Genomic DNA, 18,168 nt, shown 5'->3' with positions numbered 1-18,168 from the left:
CCGAGGCGACTGCGCGTAGATATTGTGTTCCATGGATAGATAACGTAATATCAACTAGTTATTTTAAAACTAGAATAGCAGCTTACATTCTCCTATGTCTAATTAAACAGACATTGCATAAGAAACTAAACAATTTTACTAAATACATAATTTAAGTAGCATTCGATCAAGTACATTATCAAGAAGCTAGCCAGCAATAGCGAAGTACAGACTGTTCCGACAATGATGTAAATAAAAATAATCGTTTGAATCACACAGTTGCAAATTACAACGAAATTACAGTTACGTATTAATCAAGTAAAATGGATATATTAATAAAACCTTACCGAAGCTCGGGAATATATAAAATTCACAAGCGTCTATTCCAATCCAACCGTTCAAACCGAAGACGCACGAGAATCGCGAAACTTTATCTCGATCGGCCGTAACACGTCGCAAAATTTCTCGGCGTCCTGTGACGGTTCGTTGCCCGGGTCGCAGGTTGAAGGTGACCTGCGACGGGACGCACCTGCACTACATCAAAGCTTATCAGTTCGTCGACTCGCCGGAATGGGAGGCCATGCAGGAGAACATCGACGACGTCTTCCAAGTGACGATTAGAGCCGAGGAATCCAGCACGTACATCTGTTGGACCAGGCTGAAGTTGCTCAGGGTACTCAGGCACAGGCCGCTACTTAAGGTCGTCCTCAACACCCTCATCGGTAAGGACATTACGTCCAAGTTGTACGCCCTTAACGAGCAGCTCGCTGGTGTCGCCGCGGCCAGTGAGACAACCACGTCGAATCCTTACAGGGGTGTCGCGAGAAGTCTCAGCGTCGACGCTGTGAACACTGAAACCGCTGGCAGAGTACGCTCGACGACGTGGAAGGCACAAAGGAGGCACAGCAACCCGCGGAGCGACAGTAAGTCTTTGCATTCTGTTTTATCCTGAGGTTAGTCTGTAAGCTCTGTCGTATTTTTCGGGAATTTCGGGCAGTTGTTTCGAATTACGTCACTGTATGTATATACTTACTGTGATCAGTCAAATAACTGGCTGTAAAATAAGGATAAACAAATTGGATGATATATTTTTCTTAGTGGAAATAAGAATAAGAGACGACGGAAATTGAAAGACCAATTATTTATACAATATAAAAATTGATGTAAAGTTAATTGAACGAATTTTATTGAACTTCAAAATCGGTTATTTGACCGATTCGCTGTATGGTTAGTATTGACGATCGAGAATGTCAGAAATAAGGAAATGAAGCATATAGAAAATTGGGCGAGAAAAAATGAAACGATCAATCGAGCGAATTCAGCCTAGTCATCAAGTCATCTAGCAATACATAGTTTACGTATACATACTTACGACAACACTCAGAGATCTTACAAAAATAATGTCGCAAATAATGAGAAACAGTGATACCGATTAACAATCTTTCAATTGCATTCACCGAATACTTAAGTGAAACGAAAAAAGAGACAAAGAAGATTCAATCAAAAGTAACTAAAATTCAGCACACCGGTGAACTAGTAACAAAAAAAAAGAAACTTTCTAACGCTTTCATAGAAGTCCTCCATGAACCGACTCTTCAAAGCTCAAAAAAAAACTCAAATTTCCCGGGGTATCGAATTTCCCTCGAAAAAGGATGCCAAGCGCGAAGTGTAGGCAACTGGTTTCAATTCTCGAGCACGAGTACGGTTGGTAAAAAAATATCGTTCTGCTAGACTCGTTTTTCAATAGTACCACGACAATCATAGGCACAAAGAGAGAGAGAGAGAGAGAAAGAGAGAGAAAGGGGAAGGAGAGGGAGAACGATTAACCTTTGCTGAACTTGGACAGTGCCGATCGATCGGTATCGAATAGCAATTACGCGGTTCGCATACCAGATATATACGGGGTAAGCTGACGAGCGTTGAAATTGACTGTCCACAGGGAGTTCACCCTCTCGGTACTCGCACCAGTATTGGGCGCCGGTGGTGGCGAATCACTTCCCGCCGACTTCGCCGTTCACCCAGGGCCAGAACCTCGGGTACTCGTTACTGCCGCAGGGCGTTCAGTTTTCGCCACCGTCACGGGTGCCCCTTCTGTCGCATCAGCCGTTGACACGGCAGCGTAGCGGCGGCACGAGCGGCGATTATACCCTGCTACCTCAGACACCGAAGCTCGAGAGGAAACGCTCGAAAAAGGGGACGAGGGAGGTGAGTACCGACCCGCTATCCATCTACCCGACACTTCGCGTTCCGTTTTTGCAACGGAGCTGTTAACTCCGAAACGTGCGCGAGCTGCGCTTGATTGCGAAGTTGGGCGTTGAAATAATTTCTCGGTCGCGTTATTCGTTATTACAGTAATGCTCGCTTAAATTCCACGATTTCGGGTTTCAATGGTGAAATTTAGCCGAGCAGGGAAACAGGGGGAAGCTATTTCCTTCCACTGACTCGAGCACCGCCTGGTGAAGGTGGAGAATCGATATAGTGAGTTGAAGCGGGATAAACGCAGTCCTAAAATCGAGAGTCGAGAGGCGGAAGTTTAAAGCCGCACTCGTCAAATATGAATATGCGATGAAGAAAATTGAAATTAGTCATTTTAACCTTATCTTCTCAAATGTCGTGCCACTGAATTTGTGAGATTGTTGTGGTTAAAATGAGTCCGAACATGGTGGGAATCGGACTAGTTTTACCGGCTTAATTTAATTAACGAAATTAAGGGTTCACTCCCTGAAATGGGTATTAATTACATTAAGCCGGTAAAACAAGTCTGATTTCCATCGTGTTTGGACTCGTTTCAATCACAACAATCTCAGAAATCCACTGGTACTATATTTGAGAAGGACAGGTTAAAATGACTGTAATTGAAATTTCCTTCGTGGCGTATTCATATTTGACGCGTGCGGCTTTGAAGTTCCGCCTCTCGACTCTCGATTTCAGAACTGCGTTTATCCCGTTTCTGCATGTTGTATTCATTTTCTGTTCCTGTATATTGAAATCACGTTACACTGAACTCGATGCAGTGTGTAGTGGGAAAGAGTAGGTATGCTGCAGTTAAATTTAACCGAGCAGATTTTGTGGAATTTAAGCGAACATCACTGTACTCGTTATTTGTATAGAGAAGCTTCATTCGTTGTTTACTAAATTGTCGATCGGTTTCGAGTTCACTCATGTTTTCATGCCGAGACTTTGACCGGTCACGAGTTAACTCGTGTTTGCACTTGCATTAGCCATTTCAATGTTTGATATGCAGAGCAATATAGAATACTGCAAAAGCGAAATATTCAAAGTTATATAAAAGATATGCCCAAAGTTTAATTTCAATTCATTGTGTATATATAAAATATACTGGAGTTTATTCAGATTGTTTCACTTTCACATTTAATTACGGAATAATAACCGGTGACATGGGATAGCTCCTTCGCACGACTTCCGGTCAACAATATGTTGCTATTCGTAACTCCATATTCGCATTTACAAATTTGGTCGTATTATTATATGCAGCACTCAGCAAAATCTGCTCAAAATAATGGAAAATGACGAATAAATTCAGTTTATTTATTATCTACGAATGCTGAATATGTGTATTGATTATTCGTTATTTGAAGGTAACAATTAGATCGAATTTATTCGTTGGTTCGAATAACTTTTGCTCGACACTGCTCGATTGTACGTGGTTTAGAGTTTGAATCTGTCGTAAACCTGATTTGCCAGGAATTAATCCTTTGCGCTATGAGATCACCTCCAGCGCGATAACACTTTTCAGAACACTACTTTGAAACAAAGTATTTGTGTTCCAACAGTATGCATTCTTTGTCAACGATCCTTATATAGTAATCAAAGTTTAAACTTTAAATAACTGTACCTGACAACTGTAACTTCGTATCAGCAGGGTGAATATCTTTTCGGTAAATTTCAGAATTTTCTACGTTATAGAATACCGTGGAATATGTTAAAAGTCATATCCAACATGTATCTGTGTATCTCTAACAGGAATGACGGACGAAATGACGAGACTTTGCGGAAACTTTTGAAATAACTGTCTGCCTCTTCGTACGCGCGCGTTGTCCGTGGAAACGGATAACGCGCCGGAACAGACCAATTAACTTTGATATATTGTTCGGAAGAATTGAATGGATTGTTTGACTGTTGAATTGTTTCCAGAAAATAAAAAAATGTACTGCGAGTAAAATAATGAGCCGATTAAACTGTGAAATCGGAATAAAGTAAAATCGTGAATTTTTGATGCAGTTTCGTGAAGTTGTTTTGCGAAGTATTGATCTACTTCATTTCGTGGCTGTTGTATGGATCTTTTTTATTCGAGAGAAGCTCTGTATTGTTTATTAACTTCCTGTAATATTCTAGAAACCCTTCATAGGCACTCGGTATGCTATTAATTTCTAAATAAAACGTTTATATTTTCAGTTTGAAAATTTGTTATGACTAGACTTATAAAAAAGCATGTTAAACATATGAAATATGAAAAATACGTAAGAGAAAAAAACACAGTTTTGAAATTCTCTAGGAATGAGATAAATTTCTGTCCAGGTTTCACGTTTCTACCTATTTTCTGTAAAATTATGCATTTGCATAAACATCCGCAGTCTAGTTATGACTATGACACGGATGCAAAAAAACACATTAATATAGAAAGGATAAACCCAACCATAGTTCTCTTAATTCCAATAACATTAGAAACGCTCTAAATTGCCTAGAGTGATCATCAAAGTTCCACAAAATATGAAAAACTCTAAACAATATTGTCGCACATAATAATTTCTTCAGCTAAATCAAAGAATTATACGAATTATCGATAAGAATGTAAGAATTCTCAAACGATTGTAGAACGAGACCCTCCGTTTATACACAATTGAACCTCATGTAAGAAACATTCCCAGGATTTCAACAAATATTCACGAGTAGAGTGTTCGTACAGAAAACACATCGGTCGTCGACGCACTTTCACGATCTCACCCGGCGAGTATACTTATCCGTCGCTATTGGTGTTTCCTGTTTATCCAGCAAAAACCTGTCCAGCCCTCGAGCGCAAGGCGGACTGATCCCGCAAAAACCTGAATGGCGCCGTTGTTCAATAGCTCGATGCGCATTTTACATGTATCTCGAGCTTTTGTTTATCTCCCGGCTTTTCCGGTTACGGGCTCGAACAGATTGCTATCCCGAACCAGCGACGCCTTTCAACCGCGTCGTTTCTTCTCTTCGCCCGGGGATGATTAAGTGTCCCGAATCGAAACAGCTTTCTCCCGCTTCTTCGTCTTCAGTCCCGAGGATAAAACGACCAGCCGCAGCCAAGAAGAGCGTTACATCGCGTCATAAATCGCGACCGTAGAAAAACCCCGATGAATGTACTAGGTGATCCCGAAATTTCGCCGTGGGGAAACGCGAGTTAATTCTACGCGGAGAAATGCGACAATGCTCGCTTAAATTCCGGTGGAATTTAGCCGAGCAGAAAAACCAGGAGGAAGCCATTTCCTTACAGGAACTGAATCGAGCGCAGCTTGACGAAGGTAGAGAATCGATATAGCGAGTGGCAGCGGGATAAACGCAGTCCTTGGAAAATCGAGGGTTGAAACGCGGGACTTCAAAGCGATGCCGCACTCGTCACATATGAATATGCAACGAAGAACATTTCAATTACAGTCATTAACCTTACCTTCTCAAATGTGATGCCAATGAATTTCTGAGGCTGTTGTGATTAAAATGAGCCCAAACACAACGTGAATAACAACGTGAAGAGTAGGGATAATGCAGTGAAATTTAACCGAGTAAATTTTGTGAAATTTAAGCGATCACTGTAAGTCGTAAATGTAGAATGTCAGTTTTTCATTGGAGACTTCATTTCGGAGATAATCGCTTTTGAAAGGTCATGCCACAAGTAATGATTATCCAGTTATAAGGACAAGTTGCAAGTTTATCATATTTTATACTACCTTTGTTCTTTGGGCCTTTGTATTACTATACCTTTGATTTAACTTCTCCAACTTTAACCACTGCAAACATTTTGTTTCTAATTTTGAACTGCAACGGGATTACTAGTAAAATGTGGGAAGAGATATTTATTAAAAAATAACCTTTCAATTCGTCTGATTTTCATGGTACAGTATATTAACATTTTGATTATAACAGAAGTATGCTATATAGTTCACATCCTTAATTATCTAATTTCATAGTTACCTCGGATCGGATAAATTCAAAGATTCTGTACGCGACTGTATGAAGAAAATAATTTCAAGATGTAGAATAACATTTTTTCATGTTTCTTCGTTCCAAAGATAACCACGTTCGAAAATTCTTCGATGTTTCGGTTAATTAACTTGCCTCACAATATTATTATTGGAATTTAACAAACATCGATATTATTCAATTTTACTGCAAATTACATACTATTCCTCTGTTATCAATGACCATACCTCGTAGCATACGTTAGCATAAAATAAGACTGAAATGTTCTCTTACTTTCAATAAACTACTAATAACAAAGTAAATCGATCAGAGCTCAAAAATAAATCGTAATACAAGCAGTTAACGATTGCGCGTCGCGGAAGCTTTCGTAATCGATTATCTCGGAAACGATGTGTCCAACGAGAAAGAGTTATCGCATATTTTTGATCCGGCATTGCGCGTAAATTAGAGCCGGCTCGGTTTCGGAAACACCCAGTATGTCGTTACGGGAACAAAATTCAATTACGACGCGTGCTCGAGCCAGAAAAGTGGACCGATATTGAGTTACCGTGTCGACCCGCTTCACCGGTTCCGGCCAGATGGTTTCATTCTTGACCCGCGAACGGAAAAAGTCACTGACGAAACGAACGGAGGTCTGACTGTTACCCATGGTCGCGAATAGAGCAGCTGCGTCGCGAGAAAAGCTGCGCGAGCCTCTTCAGCCGAAGAGTGTCGGAGGACTAGCTTCTTCAGGGAGACAAATAGCGCTACGTTAGATGCACAGAATGTCGTTCCCCTTTTCCCGCCTACGGCGGAGTTTTACTAACTGACGCTTTACTGCGAAGTCTTCATTTCTCTCAATTATTTCTTCCCTGCTTGCTGCTAACGCGTTCAAGACGGAATGAGCTTCCCCGAACCGTTCGTGCGCTCGACTTTTCTTATTTCTCTGCTGGCTCTCCATTTTGTGGATTCGCCGATAACGAGTGTTGTATCACAGGAAAACTTGGGTTACTGATTAAAAAGCTTTTAAAATGAAACAGTTTTTCTACGTTTCGATTGTATAAATTTTTGTTTTGCTTCTATATACATATCAACTGTGTTCTAACCAATACGCATGTTATTCAAGTTAAAATGTTCGAGTGAATTTTGATAGATACCCAGATATTTAGGGGAGAAGTAAGTTCCTCGATATGAATGTATCGGTTTCGATAAATGAATGATTTCAATGTTCGCAGCTAGAAGTATTAGTAAGATTCTCTTGTATAAAAGAATGCGAATAAACTGCAGTATAAAAATGACTGATCTACTGTTCAAAATCTAGAGAGATTGTACTTATAATAGATGGCTGAGACATGTGGCGGAAGTGCGATCAGTCATTGTATCGCTGGCGATGTTCCATCAGTGAAATGAATGCGGTGTACTCAATCTCAACTACGCAAGGACCTGTTTACGAAGTGCTTTAAAGAGAAAATAAAAAGGTGGCACCGAACGATACATTTAAAAATTGGGTTCATCCTTTACTAGATTTAAAAAGGAATCCAGCAACAAAGATTCTTTGTATTTGTATTGTCAGCTGAATATTTGGAATAATCATTTTGCTCGCAGAAGTGAAAATCGGAATATGCTAATTAGATTATTGTATTATAAAATACTGCTACTCGGGATTGAGACTTGGAACGGAGTTTAAAGATATGAATACTAGTCTTTTATTTACAGTCGAAATGGAATGCTACTTTTCTGTTATCAATATTTAATGTTCAGAGTAAATGCAAGGTTACAATAAAAGTCTTCCTCGTTTAATAAGTCAGAAGGGATAAAGTGGTTCTGATAAGAACAACTGTAAAATGAATCGTAAAACGCGTCAGTCGTTTCTTCTCTAAACATGAATATTTTTATATTAATACCTTTTCGTATGACATAAAAAGTGAGAATTAAGGAATTAGAAATTTAAATATGGAAAACAGTCGAAAAATACACTGTATACCTATTCGAATATTTACTCGAGAATATTTCAACATACACGATATTTTCGAACGTCTATTCCTACGAAATACATTGATATTCTTATTAAATGTTATAAGTATGCTCAACTCACACCAAGACAGTTATAAGTGAATAAAGAAATAAACGAAGTTTCTGAAAATCTAAATCAAAATAGACTCTACCACTAATGTTAACTTTAATGCATTGAATGCCAAATGAGTTTCGTACTTTTTCGAAGTATATTGACTAACAATGAAACCAATTTGATCGTAAATATAAGAAATGTATATGGGTCATATAATTAAAGTACAAAATTTATCTATTAACCACTTGCGGTGTAAAGAAATTCGTTTATTAATTTTAAATTTGTTTATTAATAATCTTGCATATTACGATATTTTTCGAAACAATTTGGAAAATTGAAATTTCTGTGACAATTGCCTGTCGACGTGTTCTAGAGAATATAAAGACGCATCAACTGATAATGAAATTACACGTGTATAAATACTAAATTTGTTTATTAATAATCTTGCATATTATGATATTTTTCAAAACAATTTGGAAAATTGACATTTCTGACAATTGCCTGTCGACGTGTACAACACGTCGCTGACGTTCATATAACAGAATTTCCACCGCAAGTGGTTAATACATTGAACGCCGGCTAAATTTCAGCTACTAAAAACGCGAGCGTCGGTGATTATATTGATACATTTTTAAGCATCGATTAAACCAAAATTTATGGAAGAGAACAAGGGATTCGATTTTGTAAATTTTAGTTTGGACCTGTGTTATACATACCTAGAATGTTACATGAACGTAGGATCAGCAATTAAACGACAGACTAAAAATCCCGCGTTATCGGGGCCGGCGCTCGATGTGTTAATAAAGCTGAACATGCTTTAACGCTAGGTTTACGGAACGCGTCAAATTGACGCATATTGGATTTCAGAAATATTATTTTGTAAATGTTTACGCCGATTTTGATCGATGCGATCACATGTACCCCAATCACCCACTATCGAATCTCCAGTTTCCACAATCGAAATAAACGAGCATCAATTCTTTTAGGAGTAATAGAATGAGGTGTACAATAAATGCCCGTAAACCTAGCGTTAATCGGGATTCTATAATCTACAAGTAACATTCACGAAATCTCTGGTTCGCAATTGTTCCAGGTTACATTCGAGACGCCCGTATGACGGTCGCTCGACGGGGAGGGCCCTGCCAGCGTGCCTCTGCTGTCTTTATCGCCGCAGCGTTCAGCCTAGCCCCGTCGAGATCTCGTCAAACTGTATCAGCTTCCATGGTTTGCCCTCTGAAAGCTCGTCGCCGCCGTCGCCGTCGCCGTCGGACCGGTTACTAATCACACGGCCTATCAGCCGACGGATCATCGTGCCAGCGCGGTGCCAGATGACACCCGAGTGACACGGACGACAGGAACACACACACCATACACGGGCATAGTGACAGTGCTTCGCGTACTCGACTCGCTCGACGTTGCTGGGAAAAAAGATCCTCCGTCGTTCGGGTTCCGTCGGGTCGCGTGGTCAGACTTTACCAGGGGTTGAAACGGTCACGTTCATGACTGTTAATTAATGTTACAAGAAGGTTCCCAGTGAAACAGTTGCGGGGAAATGGAACGACATCGCGGCGATCGTAGTTCTAGATATGGTTCTGGTTTATGGAATAATATAATTTCGCAAATTATACAGGAGGAGCTCAAACTCTGTCCGCCGTACTATAGTTTGACCGAAATTTTGGTTACAGAAAGGATAGATAAGATTGTTTTCACCTATAGTAATTATCTCTTACCTCTTTCAGTATTGTATTCAGTATATAATTGGTGCTCGTTCGAAAACTTTCTAACACATTGGAGAAACACGCTGTCCAAGTTCCTTTCAGTTCGAATAAAATAATACGGAGAAGAAATTCGAAAAGCAATCCAAACTCCCTCCGACCCGCGACCTTTACAACGACGCTCCGATTCTCACAACTATTTCGAAAAGCAGAGCCTACGACGCAACCGTGTTCAACCCCCGGTGACTCGATACACATACGTTCATATCCCGCAAGTGCTACGCCTTACACGTTGTTACCGAATACTACCACACACAGCCACATCGACACGTGCACGTACCAAAGTAACGCCGCGTGTTCGCGGTCGATCGACAGTGAAAAAATGAAGAACACAGAGAGAGAGAGAGAGAGAGGGAGAGTGAGAGAGAGTGAAAGTGAGAGAGAGAGTGTGGAATGACGGCGAGTCCCCGAACCGAGTGGACGAGTGTCCCGCAAACGTGTTCCCGTTCCTTTCGCGAAGGAAGAGAGCGTCGGTGCAAGTTCGGTCGATTCGAGGAACACGCAGTTCAGTTCGAGGGGGAGACGAGGAGGAGAGGCAGTTTCGTTCGTGGTTCAAGACCGGAGGAAATATCAACGGCGAAAGGCATCTCGGGACTCGCGAAACGCGGGCTCGACTGTTGGAACGTCGAATTAGGAGAACGGATGACGATGGATAAAGCCTGTCGCCCATTTAACAACGCACACCGTCAGACCAGCAATGTTCAGTCCTCCGCCTGTCGATGATGTTTGCCCGTGCGTCGAATGTATCGACATCGATGCATCAACCGTTACACCGGTTACCCGCCCGACATCGCATATTCCGCGGAACGGAGTACGCTCGAATAAAATATTAACGCTAGAAGTACCGAGTATTTAAAATGATTGATGCGCGCTCCTCGCGAAGATCACAAAGGTGTGTTTTTCTAAGTTTTCGACGACGTTCGTTTCACGGTAGCGTTCGCAGGAGACGGAAGTTGAAGTCAGTCATTCTGAGTAGCACGGTGGTTCTAATGTTAATGGACGGCATTGTTATTTGATGAAAATACGAATAGAATGCAGTCTATAACGCATATCGACTAACGTTATTAACCTGTTAATGGGGGATGATGACTGAACTCATCAAAATTATACACTTGTATCTTTATTTATTTACTGAAAAATAAATTAATTAATATTGAATTCAGTTGTGCCGTAATGTCCGTAGCTGTCTCAGCTGCGTCGTATCTGTATTATAATTTTCTTCGGAACGTCTTTACTCTCCTTTAACCCTTTAATTGACATGTTCGCTATATTGACGATGGATTGACAAAGAATTGAACCTTCTTAACCAATTTAAATTGAAGATCAATTTTCTATATAAACCAAAAGTTTTTGTCAAGAGGAATCGAATCGCAAGATTTTTATTTCGCTGGGATCACATGGGAAACAAAATTAATATTTAAAGTTCACAGTATTGTATAGAGGAAAATTTGTGCGTTAAGGGGTTAATAAACGAAATTTTCATCGTGGAATAAATCACTCGGTTAACAAACATATTTTTCATCTGACGGGAAATGGTAGTCGAAAATATCTGCAGATCGTTGACATTGTACGAACAGCACGAGAATTGACGTACGATGATAGGCAAGACATTCGTAACAATCTGTGTTACGGACAGGTGGACGCATTACCATTCAACTAATGAGTACATTAATGAATATATCGATGTTGGTCTGACGCTTGACACGTGTCGCGCTGTTAAGTGCGCGGCGGCCTTGAAGATAGACTCGGGGAGAAGAGATAAAAGGGGAGTAGTTTTATTTGTATTCGCTGGAAAGCCTGACAAAACGCTCTTCCGCGATCGGATCGAACTTTTTCCACTTGTTTTCCGTGACGAGCGCTACAACTGTTGACGCTTGTCTTCTTCTTTAAGACTTCCGGATCCGTTTCGTTGTTCGGACCCCGAGGTACGAGGTGACCTCTAATCGGGAACCGATGAATCGCATTTAAACGATTTGATAACGTTCAGACGAAAATTTCTTCTTTTGTTTCTCAGTCTCCTTTTCTTTCTTCTTGGAATTTCCATTTACGCGACGCTGAACGCTCAACGGACACGAGAAAATCTCTAAGAGACGGTTCGGTAGATGTCTGTCCAACGTACGTTCTGAACTGCGATATCTACTAGCTGATCGTAGAATTTCTCGAGCCAACTACGAGTGTGCGTATTATCAAGTTTTTCTTGCTTCAAATGGTTGTAAATAGCCATGTAATTTTTAAGGAGAGTGATATTTATACTTTCTACGTAGAGAACGTTTTTACGTTTTTTTATAGGAGTTTTTCGCCTTGAATGAATTCGTTGCGTAACATCGAATTCCGGAGATGTTTTTTCAGAATAAACTGTTTAGAAGAAATGTCGACACTGGTCTGAACTCTGACTGGACGGTAAAATATTCATCAGTAACGCGTGCATGTTTTACGATCGTATAGCTATCTTTTGTCTACTTCGATCAGATTCAGTAGTTATACATAATCAGTTGTAATCATGCAATAAGTATATAAATTTTATAAATTTCAGGAAAACTTTTTCAGTGATTTTTCAGTTTTCAAAATTTTGTATATTCTATGTTTCAAACTTTAATGAAGAAATTGTATTTTTTTCTATCTCTTATGTCTCTTAGAAGTGTTTAACAATTATTTTGATTGAAGAAATGCTTAAGTAATTTATTTTCATAATTAGTACATAAAACTGGTTAAAGAATGATTAAGAAGAGTTTATTGTTATTCCATGATTATTATTCAAGAATCAAATATTATCAAATATATTAAATGTTAAATATAATAAAAAATCAAGTATTATGTGTAAAAATTAGAAAAACGAAACACAATGCACACGTTAATGACGTATATTCTTTTGGACTGTCCAAATTGAAAACCATGTCGACATCTTTTTTAAATTGTATCTTCATCAACAATATTTATACAATCCGATGAGCAAATTCAAGAAAATGCATACTACTTGAATAAATTTTCGTTAAAATGTAAAAACAATGCAAAAGTATGCAGTTCAATTTCGATTTAAATTTAAATGGTTAATTACAACCATTAAACACTTAAAAATTTAATAACCGCATACACTGAAATATTCACAATGCTCTCCTTTATTTTCTAAGAACAAATTAAGTTTTTCTAACTTTTAATCTTTATATAGCATCTTATTTTGTCAAAAATCGTTGTTTTTGCGAAAATTTGTTTGTCAGAGACTCTAAGGGTGATCAAGTAATTTTGCTTCTAGAGTCATGTATGGAACAAAGAATTTTTCAAAAATCATCCATTGTACAGTGCAGATCAGAAATAGAATTTTCATTTGTTGGATATCGTTATTATTGGTATATTTTCAACGAATGTCACCGCTGTGTACACCCTTGCATCGACTGTGATTATAACGATTATAATTGTTAAGTATTTCAGAGGAAAATGATGATTAGACACACATACAGGGACACGCTAACTGCGAAGTAACAAATACCGGATACTCGGGTACTCGAGTCGGGTAAGTTCAGACGTCTCATTGTTCTGTCTCACAATTAGTCGTAGTTGGAGAAGGAAAAATTATTTTATCATGAACTCAATACATATATGAATTTCTTTCCTCTTTCTTTCTGTCATTAAAAGTTAATGTAACTTCTTTTATCAAAGAGTAAATTTCTTTAGGTATTTATATTTATATTGAAATGTGAGATAAAATTAAATTCATTCTTATGTTATTTTCAATGACGATATAGTGAAGTTGTTAAAAAAATTAAAGAAATTTGTCTACTTCTTCAGTCTTTAAAAATTACTTAAAAATTTTATTTTACATTAAAACCCGCAATTTATTTATTACTATTACAACATGTGGTACAGATTGTGAGAAATTTTTACAATATATACTGCATATTCATTAATGTAATTATGAATTATTATTGCGATTTATTAATTATTCATTAACAAACTGTACATATTTACGCACTTGTAATATCCATTATTGGTATTCTTCAAATACGTTACTTTCGATTATATACTGGGTAAGACCCAAATCCATCTATTAACAAAACAAACCATTCAATACTTTTCAATGGTTTCGTGTATAGTCATGACTCAATTTAATTTTTATATTTAAAGAAACTCGGAGAAAAACGTCATTTAATCACTATAATTTTGTTATATTTTTTGTATCAAAATAATTTACAAGTATATTAATCTCTTCAAAGATATAGCCATATACAGTAACATTTGGAGTTTGTTATTAAAAATTAGATTTAAATAGCCACAAACGTGAATATTATTTGTATTCAAATTTAATTATCAACATTTTTATTAAACTTCGTTATTACCAAAACTTTATTAAAATTGTTTATCATTATTCTTATCCTTTTTTTATTTCATCTCATTCTTACCCATTCGAAGTGTATAAAATGTGATCAAAATCGTTATTATTTTCAAAAGACTTTACCCTTGAATAGATCTCTTGTTCATTCTGTTCGAGGTAGAATACCGCAGCCCATATTCTTGAACACAGTTCGTAACTGGTTGAAATTAACCGAGTAACTCTTGAAAGTGGCAGCGTTTCGAACTTCCTAATGCGTTTCCGAGGACAAACGATTAATTTTCAACAAACGGGTAAGATCGATCCGATCGTTTGTTCGGTTACATAGCAATTCATCGATCCGAACGTCTGAACTTCGTCGTGTCGAGGTCGAAGATTCCCGTTGCATACTCGAGTAATCCACGAGAATTTGAAATTGTGATACACATGTGATGCATTCGCAGCCATAACAAGCGCTACACACACATATATACCAACAGTGATGAACAAAAGTGTCGGGACAGGTCGAATTCTCCTGTAGAAACCCATGTAAATTTCTAAGACATACGATTCTGGATCTAATTTTTCTGTACCGTATCATTTCAATTAAATAGAAATTGATATCATATGTTGAAATATATAATTTTCAAATCAAGTTTAGGTATTCAATAATTTATTTTAAACAGTTGTATAGTAAAAATAAATAATAACAAATATATAGGAGACCGTTTTCAGTAAAACGTAAGTTTTGCCAGACTCATTATTTTCCAATAAAAATTATTCGAAAATTATGTGAAATATTTTGTTTTTAACAGTCTTCTTTTTCCACAGTTTTCATCTATAGTTGAACATTGAATATTATAAGCTTTTTAATTTTACCTTAGTTGCTGTTTCAATTGAGTATGAAGTTTTTCCTATTTTTCTGTCTATCATTTCCTAGGAAATTGAAATTTGAGAATTATAGAGAAGTCTGAGTACAAGCTTGGCTAACTTTAGATTGTTGACGTTAGTCTTCTAAATTTCACTTGAAAATATTTGAACAAATATATGTTTTTAATTATTTCTTTTATAAAACTAAAATCTCAATTTTAACGATTTGCTTATTCGGTACTTTTGCCTTATATTTCCTGGGTCATTAAATTGAGAAATATTGAATTTATTCTCATCAGAGAATACATAATCCCCAAATTCTGATTTTTCATGTAAATACACTTTCGCAAACCCCAATCCCCACCTCTTATCATTTTCACTATCTACACAATGACTTTCTTATCCGAACTCTTGAATTGTACTCAGCATTTTAAAAAACTCTCTGGATAATTATCGGATGATCATTACACTCCACACTATATTCACTTTTCTCTCGTGCCATAATTTTTGTCGAAATTGCTACAGGATTTTTTGCTAACTTGGTAATTCTCTTTTTTATCTCGAATTAACTTTCGCGAGCAACCAAATCTCACGGACAATTTACTACATTTCGTTCGCCTGTTCCATTATATTTTTCTTCGTACCTGTAATATAATTTTCCTTTGTAAAATTTTCGTTCTTGTGTTTTCCAGCTAATATTTAATCTGCACTGATCCTTTAATTTAATAAATTTATTGCTTAACTATGGCAATGCGCGTCAAAGTTTTTGAATTTTGCCAGATATAACAGACGTAAAAATACTATACATTTTTAAATTATTATTACACAATTAAAATTATTATCAAATGTTCACTATAAAAATATGCTATATTTTTCTAAATATTAAAACATTTAATTTTTAAATGCGCCTGTATTTCTATTTCGCTAAAAACAATTTTTATCCACTTATCTTCATTCCACAGTCCCGCAACGTTAATTAGTTATGATACCCTCAAATTTCACTCCTAGAAATTATATTTTGTATACAAAATTAGACCAGGAATCGCGATTTCGCAAATTTTCCTAGAATTCGCAGGAAAATTTGACCTGCGCCTATAAGACACCTGTTCATCGTAGTGTACATGTTACGATTCAAGTGATTAACCAGTTTATATTAATAATAGCCGGATAATATTAATAATCAAATAAAAAGGGTAAAGTGGATAATTTATAAGAATTTATCTCGTGAACCAGTGATTATTAATAAATCACGACTATCAACGGTAAATGTAATAATTTTCAGTACGTTCAGTTCGAGGTTCGCGAAAAAGTGTCCATAAATATTCGTCAAAAAGCAATAAGAAGCTGTGTCAACCTTTTCTTTGAAGGAGAAATTAGCTAAAACTAAATAAATAAGTAAGATTCAGAAAATTCAAGTGTTTACCGGAATAATATAAATAATAAACGAATAAATATTGTAAAAACTATTTTTATTAAATTTACCAGACTTCGCTGCTAATCATGAATATTTGCCAGTATGATTAGCGACATCGACGAAAGGTCGCGATTAATATTAATATTAATCAGTAATTATCAATACTAACCGGATTTATTACATGAACCGTAACATAGGACAGAACTGCACGCGGTCACATAAACGAGCCCGAGAAAACTGCACAGTGAGGTAGGAACGAGCGAAGGGGAGGTGATCGGAATGGTGGCGAAATAAATATAAAGGAACAGCCGCACGAAACGCGTGATGCAAGCGAACGGAAAGTAAGGAATAGCGTATAAAGCAAAGAGAGGAACGGAGGGAAGAGAGAGTAATCTTGAGACGTAATGCAATAAGTGCTTCGTTAAAATGAAATAAAAAAAACCTGCAATAAAGTGCTTCGAAAAAAAAAACGTAAATTGTAGTTGACTACGAAAAGGTTTAAAAGAGCAAAAATAAGAGTAAGATAAAGTAAAGTAAACGGTAAAAGCTATTAAACTTAAGGCGATCTAAAGGTTAACAAAGAATAAGAAAACTAATTAAACGTCGCGTCGCGAGATATAAATATAGAGGTACGTAGATACAAGAGGAAGAGACGAAAACGAAAAAGAAAAAACAAAACAATGTGTGTGTTTGTATGTTTCTATGTTTATATAATCCCCGCGTGTGAGAGCGTGGCTGTAGAGAATCTAGAAGACGCACAAACGTTTCGAGCGATATTTAACAAGAGAGAATGAAAGAGGAGAATAATAATAACAAATAGACTGCGGATCTTTATGCGAAGTTGTCCAGAATAATTTCAAGAAACAAAAATTCATTGGAAATTTCTTTCAATAATTTCGACACGTTGAAAATAAAATGGTAGCATTCTCAGATTCTTCTGAACATTTCTATAGTCTATATATTCATTTGTTACAAACGCATCAAATCTGCAGTCTAATAATAAAGGTCAGTAAACGAACGAACGAACAGAAAGAGTGAGAATGAAAGAAGAGAGAGATAGAGGGTGTGTGTGACAGAGAAGCGAGAGAGAATGAGTGAAAAATGAACGAGCATGCGAAGTATCGTGACGCGACACGGAAAACGCGCGATATGCTGTATCGATGGGAAGAGTTTCGTACGCAGGTGCGTGTGTCATGTAACAACGATTACGGAGCGTAACGTCGGTTGTAAACGCGGCTTGTTTGCGCTGACGGGAACCCGTCGACGCCGGGCACTACGTTCGTCGGGAAATATACATATATATTTCGTACCTGCTGGTGGAACGTTGTAAACGCGATCGGAGTTTTCTGTGTGCGTGTGCGTCCTTGTTTCTCTTATTTTTGCAACGGAACGTGCAAGAGGAATATATATAGAAATGAATTAAAACAAAAAAAAAACACGAGACGTGTGTAGCAAACGCGATCCTGTTGTCGCCGATGGCCACTGCCGTTAAAATTGCGAACGTAGAGAGATGACAGACTTTGTAGACGTTCTACGTTGAGTTGCAATTATACGGGGCGGCCCGCTGAAATGGGCCCACTCGAATGTT

At 37.5% G+C, this 18,168-nt stretch overlaps 1 protein-coding gene across 10 annotated transcripts in view; it reads left to right on the top strand.

Moving 5' to 3' along the window:
• The window catches only part of LOC116429241 (popeye domain-containing protein 1-like), a 99,381-nt gene extending 82,331 nt beyond the window's left edge, over nucleotides 1-17,050 (top strand). For all 10 annotated transcript variants that reach the window (XM_031981971.2, XM_031981973.2, XM_076365571.1 and 7 more), the window contains 3 exons: nucleotides 481-902; nucleotides 1,919-2,184; nucleotides 9,312-17,050. In XM_031981971.2, the coding sequence (XP_031837831.1) occupies nucleotides 481-902; nucleotides 1,919-2,184; nucleotides 9,312-9,335 (712 nt within the window). In that variant the 3' untranslated portion in view covers nucleotides 9,336-17,050. The remainder of the gene's footprint in view (nucleotides 1-480; nucleotides 903-1,918; nucleotides 2,185-9,311) is intronic.
• The last annotated feature ends 1,118 nt before the right edge of the window (nucleotides 17,051-18,168 follow it).

Source organism: Nomia melanderi, chromosome 3 (assembly GCF_051020985.1).
Source record: "Nomia melanderi isolate GNS246 chromosome 3, iyNomMela1, whole genome shotgun sequence".
Taxonomy (NCBI): Eukaryota; Metazoa; Arthropoda; class Insecta; order Hymenoptera; family Halictidae; genus Nomia; species Nomia melanderi.
The sequence above is the reverse complement of the archived record's forward strand: the minus strand, read 5'-3'. Positions and strand labels throughout refer to the sequence as shown.